Source organism: Castanea sativa, chromosome 1, assembly GCF_040712315.1.
Source record: "Castanea sativa cultivar Marrone di Chiusa Pesio chromosome 1, ASM4071231v1".
NCBI classification, from domain to species: domain Eukaryota; kingdom Viridiplantae; phylum Streptophyta; class Magnoliopsida; order Fagales; family Fagaceae; genus Castanea; species Castanea sativa.
The window spans coordinates 57,008,116-57,025,506 of record NC_134013.1 but is presented as its reverse complement, the minus strand read 5'-3'; the positions used below and the strand labels follow the sequence as shown (position 1 = coordinate 57,025,506).

General features: G+C 32.7%; 1 protein-coding gene across 1 annotated transcript; it reads right to left on the bottom strand.

The window, feature by feature from the left end:
- Positions 1–314: 314 nt before the first annotated feature.
- LOC142628261 (F-box/LRR-repeat protein At4g29420) lies at positions 315–2,947 on the bottom strand. Its single transcript, XM_075802331.1, has 2 exons — positions 2,432–2,947; positions 315–1,348 (listed from the first exon to the last, which is right to left on the bottom strand). The coding sequence occupies exons 1-2, from the start codon at positions 2,883–2,885 to the stop codon at positions 471–473; spliced, it is 1,332 nt and encodes a 443-aa protein (XP_075658446.1). The 5' UTR covers positions 2,886–2,947; the 3' UTR covers positions 315–470.
- Positions 2,948–17,391: the final 14,444 nt, after the last annotated feature.

Genomic DNA, 17,391 nt, shown 5'->3' with positions numbered 1-17,391 from the left:
TCTTATCCTCGGTTATTTATGTACATTGAATGCATTAATGAGAATTAAGCAGAAAACTAACCAAAATATATATATTTCCTCTTTCAAGTTCAAGAGATTAGTCATCTCGAATTGACTATACTATCTTTTATTTCTCAGTTCATAAGAGATGCAAACGGGTGGAAAATTACAGTTGAAATGTATATTTCATTTTAACCAATGAAATGAGAGGATATCATTCCCTCCTATGCATCTGATATTATCACGAGTCTTATGAATTATTGGTCTTTGCCACCTCCCGTATGTCTGCCAAATTTGAAATTCCAAACAGCAAATTCTTGTTCTAACAACATGGCATAGATAAAGGAATGTTTATTCAAATTATACATTACATGACCCTTTGTAAACATGTTCCTAGGACCAATCTAAAAAGCACCCGCCACAAATCAAACTTCAGTTCTCTTCCTATTATGGACAACCACGTTGCCAAACTACAGGGGTTCAGAAACCCAAAGATCCTCTGTTCCTTCTGTCCACATTCCTCTTTTCCATCTAACTCTTGGACAAGCAGCTCTACACCTTGAGATGAGGCCGCAAGCAGTGGGGTTATCAACTCCTTTGTGGATGACTAACGCCATGTCTGACAAGTTGGTACAATTATCCAAAATAGAGAAAATGAATGAAAATGTAAGATAGTCACATTCCACCAAATATCCAACAATTTCCTTCAACCTCTTCATCCCAGGCCTACCTTCCATACCTCTTGAGTGAAAATAATTCTCTATTTCCTTCCAAGCTCCAGAACCCATATGAAGATAGCTCAAATTTGGGAAAACATCAAACAACATGTCAAAGTTAAACCCTGTCATTTTCAATTTCATTGAATCCACCCTAAGCTTCTTGACAGTTCTACCAGATGGAAACATGCTGATAAGACTGCAAAGATTCACAGACTCAAGCTTAAGGTTTCTTAAATGAGGAAACTCTTTCACTTTAAATTCATTTGCTTCCTCAAGGGCAAGGTGGAAATTAGAGAGCAGTGGGGTTTCAAGGACAAGAGACTGTGGTTTAATGCACTTCAGTTTGAGTTTAACAAGTTTGGGTGCCAATATGGTCAGAGAAAGTGGAGCATTTGACACTGTCCATAGACAAGTTTTAAGGTGCAAAAGATGGATCTTTGGTTCCTTAAGTCCACCAACACCAATCAAATTCAGAACTTTCAGATAAGGGAAGCAATGGTTAACCTTGTGTAGATCTTCATCGTCCAGTCTTATGTATTCAAGTGTCAAACTGGTGAGCGTGGGCATTGGTTTCAGACCATCCACTGACAGCCAAGCATTTTTCACCTGTAGTTCAATAAGACTATGGCCTGCACATGCACAAACACATAACATGCATATATTCAATCACAACAAGCATATTTGAGTAATTATCAAACTGGAGCTCCGCTGGGAATGAAATTAAACAAAAAGTGACATTTAAGCAATCAAAGGAAACTGGTTAATTGTAGTTATCAATCCTATACTATGAAAACATTTGTGATATGTGCAATGTACACTCACTATCCAAATTAGATTTTAATCCAAATCTCACATCAGGGCGTTGATTGAAGATTTTGCGTAGTTTCTGATACAGATGGGAAACACTCTGAACCTCTGTCAAATTAAAGAATAAATGTCCGCTATTTGTCAATTTCTAAGGGTTTTTTTTTTTTCATTGATAAGTTACACTATCGCACCAAGTGCCCTTTGTTGTGAATTTTCAAAATCTGCCTCTTTGAAAATTGGAGCTAAGAGAAGATTGACTACCTTCATAGAGTTTCTAAAATCCAAATCTTTCCTTTCAAAATTATTAGATTAGATTTTGATACATCATCAACGTCTAACCGACTTTCAAACATTAATATTTTAGTATCTATTTAGAGGGCAAAACTTAGGTACTCTTTCGTAAGTGTTCTAATTTAGGTTCCTCAGTTAAATTCAACCATCTTCTCTTACGGACTATTAAATTCACCTTATGGTTCATTGACCAATACAATCACATGATTTGGAAAGCCTAAGGTACACCACATGCCAAGCAAGAACCTTCCATCTAATTGACACCTCTCGCTATCCCAACAGAGACATCCAAGCTTCAAATCCCTCTCTTCTAGTTATCAAGTTTATAAATAAAATAAAAACAGCACATAATTGTTGTAACTCAGTTTTGTCTCTATCATTAAAGTATTGATGATGTTACAATAATTCAGTTTCAAAATGGATTGATAGTAGAGTTAGCTATAGGAACTCATGAGCATCAACATCCTAATCATTCATGGGAGGATTAATGTCATTTCAATAAATAAGAACTCGAGTTACCGTATTGATTAGTAAATTTCATTTGACTATTTAATAGACAAGACAAGACAACATGTGTAACCAAAAAAAAAGAAAAAAGAAAAAAAGAAACTCACAGCACGATGAGATGAGAGACAGAATCTCCGACTTTCGCCAACAAGACTGAATCCAAAAGTCCGATACCGAAAGCGATTTGAGCCCACCACCGATATTCGGCAACCACTGGTTAACGAATCCCACATCGGTGAGGTAAAGATCGTCGGACTCGCCCTCTACCTCGTCGTACGATATGTTTCTGAGCGATTTCTCGACGCCGATCAATACGGACCGGAGGGCTCGGCGGTGAAGGACCAAGTTGCTGATGATGGTCTTGAAGGGCGTGAGCGGGGGCTCGGTCTCTGGGGCTCGGGATTTGAGGTAGCGTGACAAGGTGCAGAGGAGGTGGACTTTCGAGACCTCGCGAGAGAGCGAGTTGAGTGTCCTCGAGACGAGTCGGCACCGAGCGAGCTCCGATGAGTCGCCGAGTCGACTCAGGATTTCGATGATTAGAGGAGGAGGTAGCTCCTCCATGGAGAGGGAGAGATGGGTGGAAATGGAAGTTGGTTATGGCTTTTTAGTTTTGTCTGGGTCTTGTCTGAAGAGTCGTTTTATTCATCGTTGACACTTGTTACAATACGTGGCGTTGTATTATCAGGATCAGGGGTAGATTGGTAGTTGCCCTCTCTCTCTCTCTCTTTGTATATCTGTATATTTTAGCATAATCTTTTTTTTTTTTTTTTTTTTGAGAATCAACTCTTTTTTATTAAATATTATTATTTTTTTAATTATTTTTCTCTTTTCCCACACTAATGACTACACAATTATTATCCACTTTCTACCTTTTTATGTATATTTGCGCATATTATCATATACTATAGCAAAAATGCATTTTGCAGCCAATGGATACATAAGCTACTGTGATTGTTTTCTGGGGCTGATTGGGCGAAATTTGGCCCTTATGTTATTTTACAATATTTGATGTGAATGGTCCAACGTGTAAAAGATTTGTGTTTTCCAATGTGTATGTTTTATACAAATTATGGAAAATACAAGGATGAAAAATAAAATTTTTTTTTTGGTTGAAAAGAATAATAAGACAATGGAAACTATAATTTGCCTTAATTTACTATTATGTTCCATGTAGATTGGGTTTGTCATGCTCCGAACCTAACTATAAAGATAGGCACGTGACAACGGCCACACGCTTATAAATTAATTATTCCACAAGTGTGCAAGGTCTTTTTAAAAACTAAAATTTATCCTCAAAAATTACACCAAATAAATCCAAAATACATCAACAATTTCTTTATAAATAGATCTTCAAATAATTCATAAGGAACAAAATCCAGACCTCATGTACATAATGCCAATTGACCAATAAATATGAGACTATTACAAGACTATCTAATCCCAAAATCACTAAGCTTCTTTCATGCTCACAACACAACAACAAAACTCCCAAAACTTGCTATTCTTCACAATCTAAAACTGAATGGAGTGAGTTGACAATTTAACAAGTAACCAAAGTCTTAAGTTCTATCAAGCAAATAGATTTGTAAAATAATAAGTTGTATATAGATCGAATATTTTAATCTTACAAATATATTGTTGGAACATTTTAATATTAAATAATTAAAATGAATAAATTTTATAACATAAATGTAAAGATGTGGGAGTGAATGTGGAAGATGAGGAGTTAGTGAAAATGTTTAATCCCACATTGAAAAGGAGAGAGACTATTTTGTTCTTTTTAATTGTGGTGATTAATGGGCTAACATGAATTGTCTCAAATATTGGGCCAGATACGTGCGCAAGGGGAGGTGAAGGGTGGAGGTGTCAAATTTGGAAATGAATCAACACCTTGGATCCTCCTACTTGACAGCTCATTCAGAGTAATTACCATATCCGTTGGTGAATAAATGACCCGAATTAATATTCCATTTTTATTATGGAAAATAATGAGCCATTAACTCACTTAATGGACTATCCATGGACTATCCATTTGGGTCTTTTCATTATTCAGAAAACTCCTTATCTCACCATTAAATTGTGTAACTCTAGCCCATCAGAATAATATCTAACAATTAATCTTGTAACACCCACTATATCATAATAATGGGCCTAATTAATCAGATTAATTTGGGTAGTAGTTTCGTGAGGCCCATTTAGCCTATAAATGGACTCATTCAGACACAATCCAAGTTACTGCAATATACAAAAAAAAAAATAGAGAGATTCTTGGCAAGGAAGGGTGTTCTTTTTTGTGGAGCTTTGGGCTTGAACACTTTGTGCAGAGGTTGTTCTAGCCATACAACACTTGTTGGGCTGTTGTATCCTGGGGAAGACAAGTCAGAGACGGTCTGCACCGGTTACAAAGTTTAGCCAACCAAGGGCTTGAATCTCCTTAAAGAGAGCGAGTGCCGCGCCTCAGTCCAAATAGTGTTGTGTAATCTCTTTCTTTAAACTAATAAAAATTCAGAAGTATTATTCAGTTTCTCTTTGTGTTATTTCCATTATCATTGAGTTTGCACCAACATATATTATAGATGGATTAAAAAATAATTAGTTTTGCATATATCAAACTATAATTTACAATAGGTTCCAAAAACACATAAACAGTTTCAAAGACTTAAAATAGTTCAAATATTCAAACATAATTCATATTCTTAACAATCTTTATGACTATGGTCACACTATATCCCCGTGCCTAAGCATCAAATTCAGATAAAACTAGTTTCGTGCTAATGTATATCTCCCATTAGCTAGGTCCAAAAACACGATAAGCTCGTGATGCTCCAGATAGAACTACTTTTAGTACCGATGAATAACCCTCATTGGCTGAGTATCAAAGTACCAATGAATAACCTCCATTGACTGGGTATCAAAGTCAAAACATAGTTAGATTGTCCAAAATCATATATATCAAATCATAGTTCAAACAAAATTATATCTCATTCAAATGCATATATATAAAATTATATATTCACTAAATCAATATATTTGTGATAATTCTTTATTCTTTAGTTTAAATCAATGTAGCTAAAACAGTTAAATAAAATTGTAATAATTATGAATAATTTTCAATACTTAAAATACAGTAGTATAAGCAAAACAAAATCAATTAGGATAAGGTTACTTACTTCGACTAACTCACCACAAAAGAACTTCTCCTTAACACTTCCTCTAAAATCCTTAGATATCACCTAAAACAATTTTATAGGTACTATTTACTCAATAATCAAATAATTTAAGAAAAACTTATAAAGGTACCCAACTAGAAGAGAAACTACTAAAAAATACACAGTAACTGTCCACTGTTATCTCACACCAAAAAAAAATTCACATAATCATAATATTTTCTTTATTTTTCTGCTAGCATTAATGCGGTAGAGATAACTCAGATAAGGCTAAAACTCCTAGTACTGTATCATACTATGAAATACAAGGCATCTAACCCATCTTCAAGTATTACACTATTACGTATACTCCTTTATTCTCTCCTTTTTTATTTATTTATTTAAAAAAACATGTGAATCTATGTCAAACCTCAAAGCATGCCTACTACTAGGCTTATGTATTTCCCCAAGTCCACTTCAGATTTTGCAATTTATCCTCAAAAGTCCACTTCAGGTACTATTTATTAAAGAAAAATAATGCAGAAACCTAACCCATTAAAGCATAAAAATTTGCAGCTTCTATCTATGCTTAACACACAAAGGGTATAGAAAAAGATTGAATTACTAAAGAAGAAAAATCCTTAGAGAAATCCTTAAAAATCCTTAGATATCATCTAAAACAATTTCACAGGTATCATTTACTCAGGGATGGAACCAGGATTCGAACCTGGGGGGGAAGGGGGGGCAAAGCTTAAAACAATTTTTTATTTTATTTTTATGGAAATAAAAACTAACATCTATTTCATATTCAACAACATACTACATATAAAATAAGTATTTCTTAAACATTTGATATTATAAAAATGTCAACAAAGTATAACATATAAAATAAGTGTTTCTTAAACATTTTAACATATTTATCAAAATAGAACTCGACGCTATTTCAGAAGAGATCCAAATATATATATTTTTAAGGGCAAATCTTTTTTTTTTCAAATTACATATGTATACTAGTTTTTTTTTTTTTAATTGGGGGACTATTAGGACTAAAATTTTAAAAAACTCAATCAAATCTAAAAAACTTTTGAATGTCATGTGTATATAGAATGTTATGTGTATATATATTTAAATTTTTTTTTTTGGGTGGGGGGGGGGGGGGGGGGGCCTGCCCAAGCATGGATTCATCCCTGCATTTACTCAATAATCAAATAATTTAAGAAAAATTTATAACGGTACCTAGCTAAAAGAGAAACTACTAAAAAATACCCAATAACTGTCCACTGTTATCTCACACAAAAAATCCACATAATCATAATATTTTCTTTATTTTTCTACCAGCGTTAATGCGCTAGAGATAAGGCTAAAACTCCTAGTACTGTATCATACTATAAAATACAAGGCATCTGGCCCATCTTCAAGTATCACACTATTACGTATATGTTGGAAAAATACATGTTTGTATCGCATACAAAACATACGCAGGAGAAAATTAATGGATCTATTTCATTCGCACTTGATAACATGTACTATGTAAATTTTAGAATTCAAGAACAAAATAGCATACCTTGGTGCGGTGAAATTCAAAACCAAAGATTAGAAGTACTTGTGAATACTTTTAATCTTTACTCAAATTTCACTTAATGTCCAAGAAGTGTGGTCTCTGAATTAGTTTCCAAGGGAGAATAAGAAAGTGGCTTTCATTCACATACACACAATTTCATTTCTTGTTCAACACACTGATAAAAATTTGTATGTTTCTCCTCTTTTATTTAACTAATTATCTAATTGAGCTAGCTTTTTGGGCCATTCCAATTGGATTTTAGTATGTGGCTTGGAGTGGGACCAAAATGGAACAAATAAGACTCTAACTCCAATGGGCTTTGAGTTTTTCTGTCAACTCTTGACAAGTTCAAAGTTACTATTAATTATATTTAATGTCATTATATAAATATAATTGCACTCTAGGTCTTATTGATAAATTATATCCCAAGACTTTATTATACATACAACCTCTTCATAAAATATTTGTAGTAATACAAAGTCGTGAATATAGACTGTCACTTTGAAAATTACTACATCTTAATTCTTGAGTACCCGGTCTAATTCTTTAAGTTATTCATCATATATTTATGAAATTTTCATAGATATATACTTTAGTAACTCCTTACAAAAGTGGTTAGGCCTAATACTCTGAATAACCAAACTCATTAAACTTATCTCAAAGGAATATTTTATATCTCCGTTAAGAGATTATGAATTCCATCTTAAGAGTATATGTTCCATCAACACTAAATGTAGCTGTCCAACATACTTAGATTTTAATCGTGATTTTAGATCTCACTCTTAATAGATCAAAATAACTTACACTTCATGATCAGGTCCATTATTCTCTCAAGATTAAGAATTGAAATAAATAGAAGTCGTGAGATTTATTATTCATTTAACAATTGTTAGGAGAATAATAAATCTCATAGCGGTCCAGTTCAATATGTCTTAACTCTTAAAACATATCAACTATAAGCCTCAACTTTCATGATCAAGACAAATCATCTTAGTTAATATGTTATAGTCTTTGCAGATGAAATGCCTAATTTCATCACCGACTACGAACTATAATTCTGAATTTACAAAGAACTTGTGATCTATATCTTCTGTGACTAAATCACATAAATCACATACTATGCATCTCATGGACTATATGATAATGTCCAAATATTCATGTTACTATTATTTTAGATAATAATAAAAAAACTTTATTAATCACAACATTAAGTCATACATAACATCATACAATAGGATTTAAGGGCACTAATCCTAATAGTATACTCCTTTCTTCTCTCCTTTTTATTTATTTAAAAAACATGTGAATCTATGTTAGACCTCAAAGCATGCCTACTACTAGGCTTATGTATTTCTCCAAGTCCACTTTGGGTTTTGCAATTTATCCTCAAAAGTCCACTTCAGGTACTATTTATTAAAGAAAAACTGTGCAAAAACCTGGCCCATTAAAGCCTAAAAATTTGCAACTTCTATCTATGATTAACGCACAAAGGGTATAGAAAAAGATTGAATTACTAAAGAAGAAAAATTGTGCAAAAACTTGACTTATTAAAGCCTAAGAATTTGTAGCTTCTATCTATGCTTAACGACCAAAAGATTGAATTATTGAGCATAGAAAAATCTGCAGGTAGCTAGCGTCCAATTTACCGAAAATATAAATATAAACATTTCTTTATTGCGTCATTAAAACTCATTGAATATTTAAATAGTTTTCACTACTGGCAAAAAATACCCACATAAAAAAATACTCTAATTCCAAATAAAGCTTAGATTTGATAAATAATGAGATTCTTAGGGTCTATTTGGTTGGAGATTTCTAGTATTGTTGTTTTGTTTACAGTGTTGTAGAAATACGTGTTTGAATGTTATAGAAATACGTGTCAAAAGTGTTATTGTTGTTTAAATACTGAAAACTGTTGTTTAAAAGCAAGTATCAAATAGCCCTTAAGACTCTTACCTTAAGTGTGCAGTCAATCCTTCTCTACTTGAGTATTTTGGGTAGTCTTATCTCTCAAAATATTTGGCATTATACACTGACTTAATTAGCTTATATATAGCTAGGGCTTCAACCTTATTTTCTAAGAAGTATCCTAATAATATTAATTCTAAAATTGACCCCACAAAATATTTACTTAAATACCCCACCTTTAAAGTCTCTCTCTCTCTCTCTCTCTCTCTCTCTCTCTCTCTCTCTTTTTGGGTATTACATTCTCCCCCACTTATAAGAATTCAGTCCTCTGAATTCATCACAAGCTGAACCAATTTATCACGCTTTCACTGCGCTACTCTAAAGCCACAATTGTATTGATCTATTATCTATACAAATTTATCACTCATCACCATAGTTCAAGAACAATTAAACTATGAAAAATTCTTTTTTGATGTCTATCACTTTGACCCAAATTGCTCTATAATTTACCCCATAGTGATAGAAATTTCAAAGCCTACATGTTCAGGTAAACCCAGTAAAAATTATATTTCTTCAATAAATAATCTCCGATAATTTTGAACAGTTTAGGAGCCTCCAAGGTTATGATGAAAAATCCACAATCGAGTTTACAGTAAATCACTATTCTTTGACATCCCATTCAGTTGTATATTGCTTCCACTTATATATATATGTTCAAAACTATTTCACGACATATGTGTAGACTCTTCCTTCCTCACAATTTGTAAAATATAAATTTCCAAAGTCTCCATAAAAATCAACTAAGCATTGATATAGGGTCTATCATAGAATGTCTATCTTAATCTTATAAATTATCTTCTCAATTAAACAAAATTTTATTCATCTTTAACCGTTAGATGATGCTTGGGTTGAGCTTATTGAAGAGGTTGAGTTCCTCATGAATATATGGCTTAATATGAATCATAATCTCTAAGTGCACACCTGCTAGATGGGAATAGTCCATAAAATATCTCAAACCCCTTTTTTTTCTTTTTTTCTTTTTTTCTTTTTTACCTTGCAGATAATATTATCCCTATAAAAGATAACTTAGGGTACCACAATTGACTATAATCATTAACCATGTCAATATAAACAAAGGTACCACAATTGATTATAATTCAAATTGTAAGTCTTTCAAGATAAACTCTCTTGCCATCCAAATCCTTTAATATCCAATCAAAATATGGTTCACTAGTCCAATTCAATAATACCACAAACTTGTATTCTACCCACTTCATGTTCTATTGAGCCAGTCCATTAACTCTCATCAACTAAAATCAAAGAATTACTATCCTAGCATCAAAACTTATCCCCTAGAATATTAAACAATATTCCAAGAGTAGATGTAGAACTAAAATAGAATAATGAAACATATACATTACAAAGTTCAAGAATAGGTGACTCATGAATTCAAGTATGATTAGTGTTGTCTAGGCCCAATGGATTAATGTTATATATATTTTACTAAGAGAAAAGTCAATAACAACTTGATTATAAGTCCAGAAAAATAAAGTTTAAAGGAATGCTACCAACTCTAGGAAAACCAGTTTTTTTTTTTTAGTATAAGCTCAAATAAAAGTTGAAATCTACTATACAGATTAACAAAGGAACTGAAAAATTCTTTTAGAAAACTAGACTTTAAGCCAAAGAGTTGCATTTAGAGTTTCAAAATATGAATTACTCATAATGGAGGAAGTACTATCACAATTATTGGAATACCTATACCCTCGAGTGTTTACCAAGGAAAAAAAAAAATTAAGGGTAGAAAAAGAGATCTCATGAATATGTAAGACCAAGAGTTAACTTCAAAAATTCACATTCAATACTAAGGCTATGGTAATCATGATTTCAAAGATCTGGATAACAAAATTTGAATTTTGATTTGCTTAGGTTGGTCAAGAGTATGTAAGACTATATTTAGACAATGAAAATTAGGAGCCAAAGGAAACCAATGGAAAAGTTCAATCTCATCTATGTGCAGTATTCAACTAAACTAAAATCAAGATTTAGACATGGGTTTCGAGGATGGTTGGATTGACACCAGATCCTAAGCTGATCATATCATAGGGTGGATGTGCTCAAGCGGTCATAACAAGATAATTTAAGTCGAACATAGGATATCAGAAAATTTTTACTGATACCTTCTTTTTAAACACATAAGAATAGAAGACACATTTCAAAAATGCAATGGAATCTCAAAATTTTTAACCGAATAGATCGAAATACAACTCTCCATCACAAAAAGGTGGCAAAAGAGAATTTCAAATGTTAATCAAAATTTGTTCCTTACCCTAATCACAATTAAATATATATAATATATGTAATACAGTTAAAACTTTTCAATAAAAAAAAATCACCTCTCACAAAATTCTTCATAGTTTTTATTTATTTATTTTATTTATATACATATGCTAATGCGATGCATACATTAAAATTAGATGGTCAATGGTTTATTAGACTATGCATGAGCTTAACGGAGTCAAATAAATCCACTTACCAAATATGTTAATCAATAAATACTAGTCGAACCATACTAAAGTTAGATGGTCAATGATTCACTCGACCACTCGTGGCCAGCAAGGTTCGACTAAACTGGACCAAACTAACCTTAGGAAGGTCAACTACATTAGGAAAAACTATCAAATGAGTTTACAAAAGATCAATCATAAAACAGCAGTAAGATACTTTTGCTTGTTCTTTTCTCTCTTTTATTTTAATAAGAATAATAATAAGAAGTTTTTGAATAACCAATATGATGCAGTACAAAATTTCAAGAATAAAGCACACCCACTTAATACTAGTATAAGAACATAAAGTATATCAATTAAAATCCTCCTTTTTTATTTTATAAGTCACGTATACATAACCAAAGAGACATAAATATCAAATCCTAACAAATTTGGCCTAACAAATCATCATATGATGGAACCTCACCTACACTTCTCATCAAGTCACAAAAAGAACACTATCTATACCCTAATAACCTTCATAAACAATAACTAAAACCATAATCCCTAGTGCACAAACTTTATTCCAAATCAAATTCTAGTATAGAGTATGCAAGATCATAACCTATGCTCTGATACCACAAAATTGTTACGCCCCGAACCCAACTATAAAGATAGGCACGTGACAACGAGCGCATGCTTATAAAGTAATCACCCCACAAGTGTGCAAGGCCTTCTTAACAACTAAAATTTATCCTCAAAAATTACACCAAATAAATCCAAGATACCTCAACAATTTCTTCATGTATAGATCTTCAAATAATTCAGAAGGAACAAAATCCCGACCTCATGTACATAATGCCAATTGGCCAATAGATATGGGACTATTACAAGACCATCTAACCCAAAATAACTAAGCATCTTTCATGCTCACAACACAACAGCAAAACTCTCAAAACTTACTATTCTTCACAATCTTAAACTAGAGGGGAAAAATGGATGAGTTGACAACTTAATAAGTAACCAAAATCCTAATAAGTTCTATCAAACAAATAGATCTGCAAAATAATAAGTTGTACATAGATCGAATATTTTAATCTTACAAATATATTATAGATGGATTAAAAAATGATCAGTTTTCCATAGATCAAAGCTATATTTACAACAGGTTCCAAAAACACTTAAGTAGTTTTAAGGACTTAAAACAGTTTAAATATTCAAACATAATTCATATTCTTAGCAATCTTTATGACTATAGTCACGTTATATCCTTGTCAAATTCAGATGAAATTAGTTCTATGTTAATATATATCCCCCATTAGCTGGGTCTTGAAACATGATAGGCTCGTGATGCTCTAGATAGAACTAGTTTCAGTACCAATGAATAACCCCCATTGGCTGAATATTAGAGTCAAAAGATAGCCAGATTGTCCAAAATCATATATATCAAATCATAGTTCAAACAAAAATATATCTCATTCAAATGCATATATATAAAATTATATATTCACTAAAACAATATATTTGTAATAATTCTTTATTCTTTACTTTAAATCAATGTAGCTAAAACAATGAAATAAAATTGTAATAATTATAAACAATTTTCAATAGTTAAAATATAGTAGTATAGGCAAAATAAAACCAATTAGGATAAGGTTACTTACCTCGACTAGCTCACTACAAAAGAACTTCTTCCTAACACTTCCTCTAAAATCATGAGATATCACCTAAAACAATTTTATAGGTACCATTTACTCAATAATCAAATAATTTAAGAAAAACTTATATCAATATTTAGCGAAAAGATAAACTACTAAAAAATACCCAATAATTGTCCACTGTTATCTCACACCAAAAATCCACATAATCATAATATTTTCTTTATTTTTCTACGACCATTGATGCGGTAGAGATAAGGCTAAAACTCCTAGTACTATATCATACTATGAAATACAAGGCATCTGACCCATCTTCAAGTATTACACTATGGATTTTACTAACGTGTACCTTAAGGGCACACAATAATATATAATTTTTGGAAAAAGTTTTATCGGGAATTGAAATTTTTTTACAGCTTTTTCAATTCCCATAAAACGTTTTCAAAAATAGATGGCTTAATGTACGCCCTTAGGAGGGCACACATTAACCAGACCCTTACACTATTATGTATACTCCTTTCTTCTTTCTTTAAAAAAAAAGAAAGAAACATGTGAATCTATGTTAGACCTTAGAGCATGCCTAGACTACTAGGCTTATGTATTTCCCCAAGTCCACTTCGGGTTGTGCAATTTATCCTCAAAAGTCCACTTCAGGTACTATTTATTAAAGAAAAACTGTGTAGAAACCTGACCCAGTAAGCCTAAGAATTTGCAGCTTCTATTTGCGCTTAACGCACAAAGGGTATAGAAAAAGATTGAATTACTGAGCATAGAAAAATCTGCAGGTACCTAGCGTCCAATTTACCGAAAATATAAATCTAAACCTTTCTTTGTTTGTATGATTAAAACTCATTGAATATTTAAATAGTTTCACTACTGGCCAAAAATACCCACATAAAAAAAATTATAATTCCAAATAAAGCTTAGATTTGACAAAGAATGAGATTTTTTAGGCTCTTACCTTAAGTGTGCAATCAATCCTTCTCTACTTGAGTATTTTGGGTAGTCTCTTCTCTCAAAGTATTTGTCATTATACGCTGACTTAATTAGCTTATATATCTATGGTTTCAATCTTATTTTCTAAGAAGTACCCTAATTATGTTAATTCTAAAATTGACCCCACAAAAGATTTACTTAAATACCCCACCTTTAAAGTCTCTCTCTCTCTCTCTCTCTCTCTCTCTCTCTCTCTCTCTCTCTCTCTCTCTCTCTCTCTCTCTCCTGGGTATTACAGGGTTGGACCACATGTTTGACATTTAAAAAAAAAAAAAAAAAAAAGAGTACTAGAACGACAAATTTATAAGACTACGAACACAAAAAAACAACATATTTATAGTATTATTTGTGTTGGGATTTAAACTTGAGTATAGCACCAAACCACCACTGAGGGCTCACTCCTAAGGGTTTGGGAGGTGAAGGTCTCAGGTTTAATTCTCACAATGGGAAGTGCCTGAGAAATAACTTCATAGTCTCGACTCATACTCACTAGCGTTCTCGATAGGGTTGGGTGCACAGTTATGGCTCATCCGAACCCCCTACTCCCGCAGGGCTGGGTTAGTGGGTAGAGTGTCACTGTGGTCACGCTTAGGTCGAAGACACCAACTTAGGTCTCCCCCCTATACCCATTTTTCTCTTAGCAAGAAACAAAAGGAGTAGAGCACCAAACCAATACAAACTATTTTATTAGTGCATTAGACCAAATAATAATTAAATAATAAAATCATATAATATATACTTTAAAATATTATATATATGGGTTGGATTGGATTAGGTGGATTTGTGAATTTGTTAACTTGCACCAAACCCAACCCACTAAAAAAAAGAAGAAGTTGGAAACCCAACCCAACCCAACCCAACAACATCTAAAAACCAACCCAACCTGCTGGGTTGGGTTGGATTAAGTCGATTTTGGTTGATCGGTGGGTAGGCTGTGCATCCCTAATAGTAATTAACTATCTGTCCCTCTATACCAAACACACATGGTGGAAAACAAAAATATTTTCTATCCTCTATTTTTCCATCCTCCCAACCAGCATAGCTTAAAGGTGGGTTTAGCACAAGGAAATTGGAAATGTGGTTTCTAGTTTAGATTTTTTTTTCTCTCTCTCTCTCTTTGGTCATTTCATAAGATGGAGGAGGACATTGAGGCTTACATGACGCCTTGCTTGGTGTGTCAACAAGGCAAGAGAGAAAGGAAAAGGAAGCAGGATTGCAACAATCTCTACTGATTTCAAACCAATATTGAAAGAGTGTATCCGTGGATTTCATTAGGGGTCTTTCCCAAAGTCCAAGGATAGGAATCAATTATGGTGGTGGTTGATAGGTTCTCCAAGTATGTAGTCTTCATCCTTGCATCACATGCATGCCCTGTAGAGGAGGCTACCCAACTTTTCTACAGGCATGTGGTGAAGCACTAGGGGCTACAATAAGGTCCATTTGGTTGCGATGATGAAAAAGTGGGAGGGTAAAAATTGAGGAGGGATTGGAAAGGTGGGTGGATAGAAAAAAAAAAGTTTTCCCTCTATGTATTTCGTTGAGGGAGTGGAAAAGTAAAGAGATAGAAGACTCTTTTGTTTGTTTGAGCAGAAAAGTGAGAGGATAGAAAAGTTATATAAATTTGCTCTTATGCCCTAGTACATAAAAATAACAATTTTTAAATAGTTTATAAAAATAATATTTTTAATTACTACAAACTTACAAACTAACACGACTAATAAAACACTAGCAAAAAAAAAAAAAATTTAAAATTTTAAAATTGCGTTTGATATGAAAAAAAGAAGAAAGAAAAAAAGAGCCAACCAACGTGATATGGTGAAAAGGCAAAACAAGAAGAAAGGAAAAAAGCAAAAAGAAAAAAGAAAGAGGCAACAACCCTAAGTTAGTAACATTTCCAAAAAATAAAAATAAAGAAAAGAAAAGAAGCAACGTTAATAAATAAAACAGAGGGTAAATGGGTAATTTCACATCAAGCCCACTTTCATAGCTTGTCTCTCTAGTTTTCTCTCCTGGGGAGAAAATTGTTTTCTCTTAATGGCCTGTTTGGAAGTTTAAAAAAGGAGGGGGAGTAGAGTAAAGGAAGGGAGAGTAATTCAATTACCTTGTTTAGAAGTTTTTTAAGGAAGGAGGATGAGGGGTTTGGAAGGGTTTCAACTACCTCTAACCTCTCATTTTTAATTCCCCCAAATTGGAGAGATTTGGAGGGAGAGTAGAGTTGATAAATTATTGACTAAATGAATTCCCCAATTTACCCTTTCTAAATTAACAAAATTACAAACCAAAAAAAAGTACACCTATCCCCCGTTTGGTTGCTGAGAAAACAGATAAAGCCAAGAAAAAAAATCTCATCCATCTGAAGTTGAAGGAAATGAATATCACATACTTTGAACAAAAACAAACCAATCAGATCACCTACTTTTTTTTTTTTTTTTGAGATAAAAGATATGTATTGTATTAATAATATCAAACAGTACACAAGCTAAGGATACCCCGTTTTAACATATATAGAACAGGGGAAGGGAAAAACAATGATTACAAGGACAATATGCTCATCCAATGCTCATCAGATCACCTACTTTGAACAGAGTAAGAATTACACAAAGAGCGTTGATGCTTTGGATTATACACCTTGTTGTGACTGATTTGATAAAATAATAATTTATTTTTATTGTTTTGCAAACTTGTGCGTTTCCAATAAGGAGGTTTCCATTCTTGACATCTAGGGCCTTGTAATGTTATTGAATGAGAGACTTCTAACGCAGAGTTTATTGTTTCTGGAGCTTTAATATCCTAAAATTTTCTTAGAATACTATGCCCTTCATGGTGGTGATGAGAATGAATTTTGTCTAAGTCCATTATGAAGAGTTTTGCAGATATTTGTTAGTGGTCAGTAGAGAAACTATTGGTATCTGTATGCAAGTTAAAGAGCACTCATAACAATAAAAAAAATTTCTTATGGGATGGCATTTTCTTGGCATCCAAACAGCAAAAGAACAGATAAAAAAAAATTGCTTTATTAATTAGATAAAAAAAAGATTTTCAAATAGGAATAAATTTGTCTATTTAAATCATTTTCTCTCTTTTCTATCATAATTTTTAAAACATCCAAATAAGAGGAAGGGCTAATTACTCCATTCTCCTTTACTAATTTTAAAAAATCCAAATAAGGTAGAGGATAACCATTCCCCTCTACTTTCCTTCTCACTACTCTCCTCCCCTCTACTCTCCTCTACTTTCCTCCCTTTCTAAATTCCAAACAGGCCATAAATGGTGGGCCCGAGGAGAAAATGGAAAACTCCCGCACCCCTATTT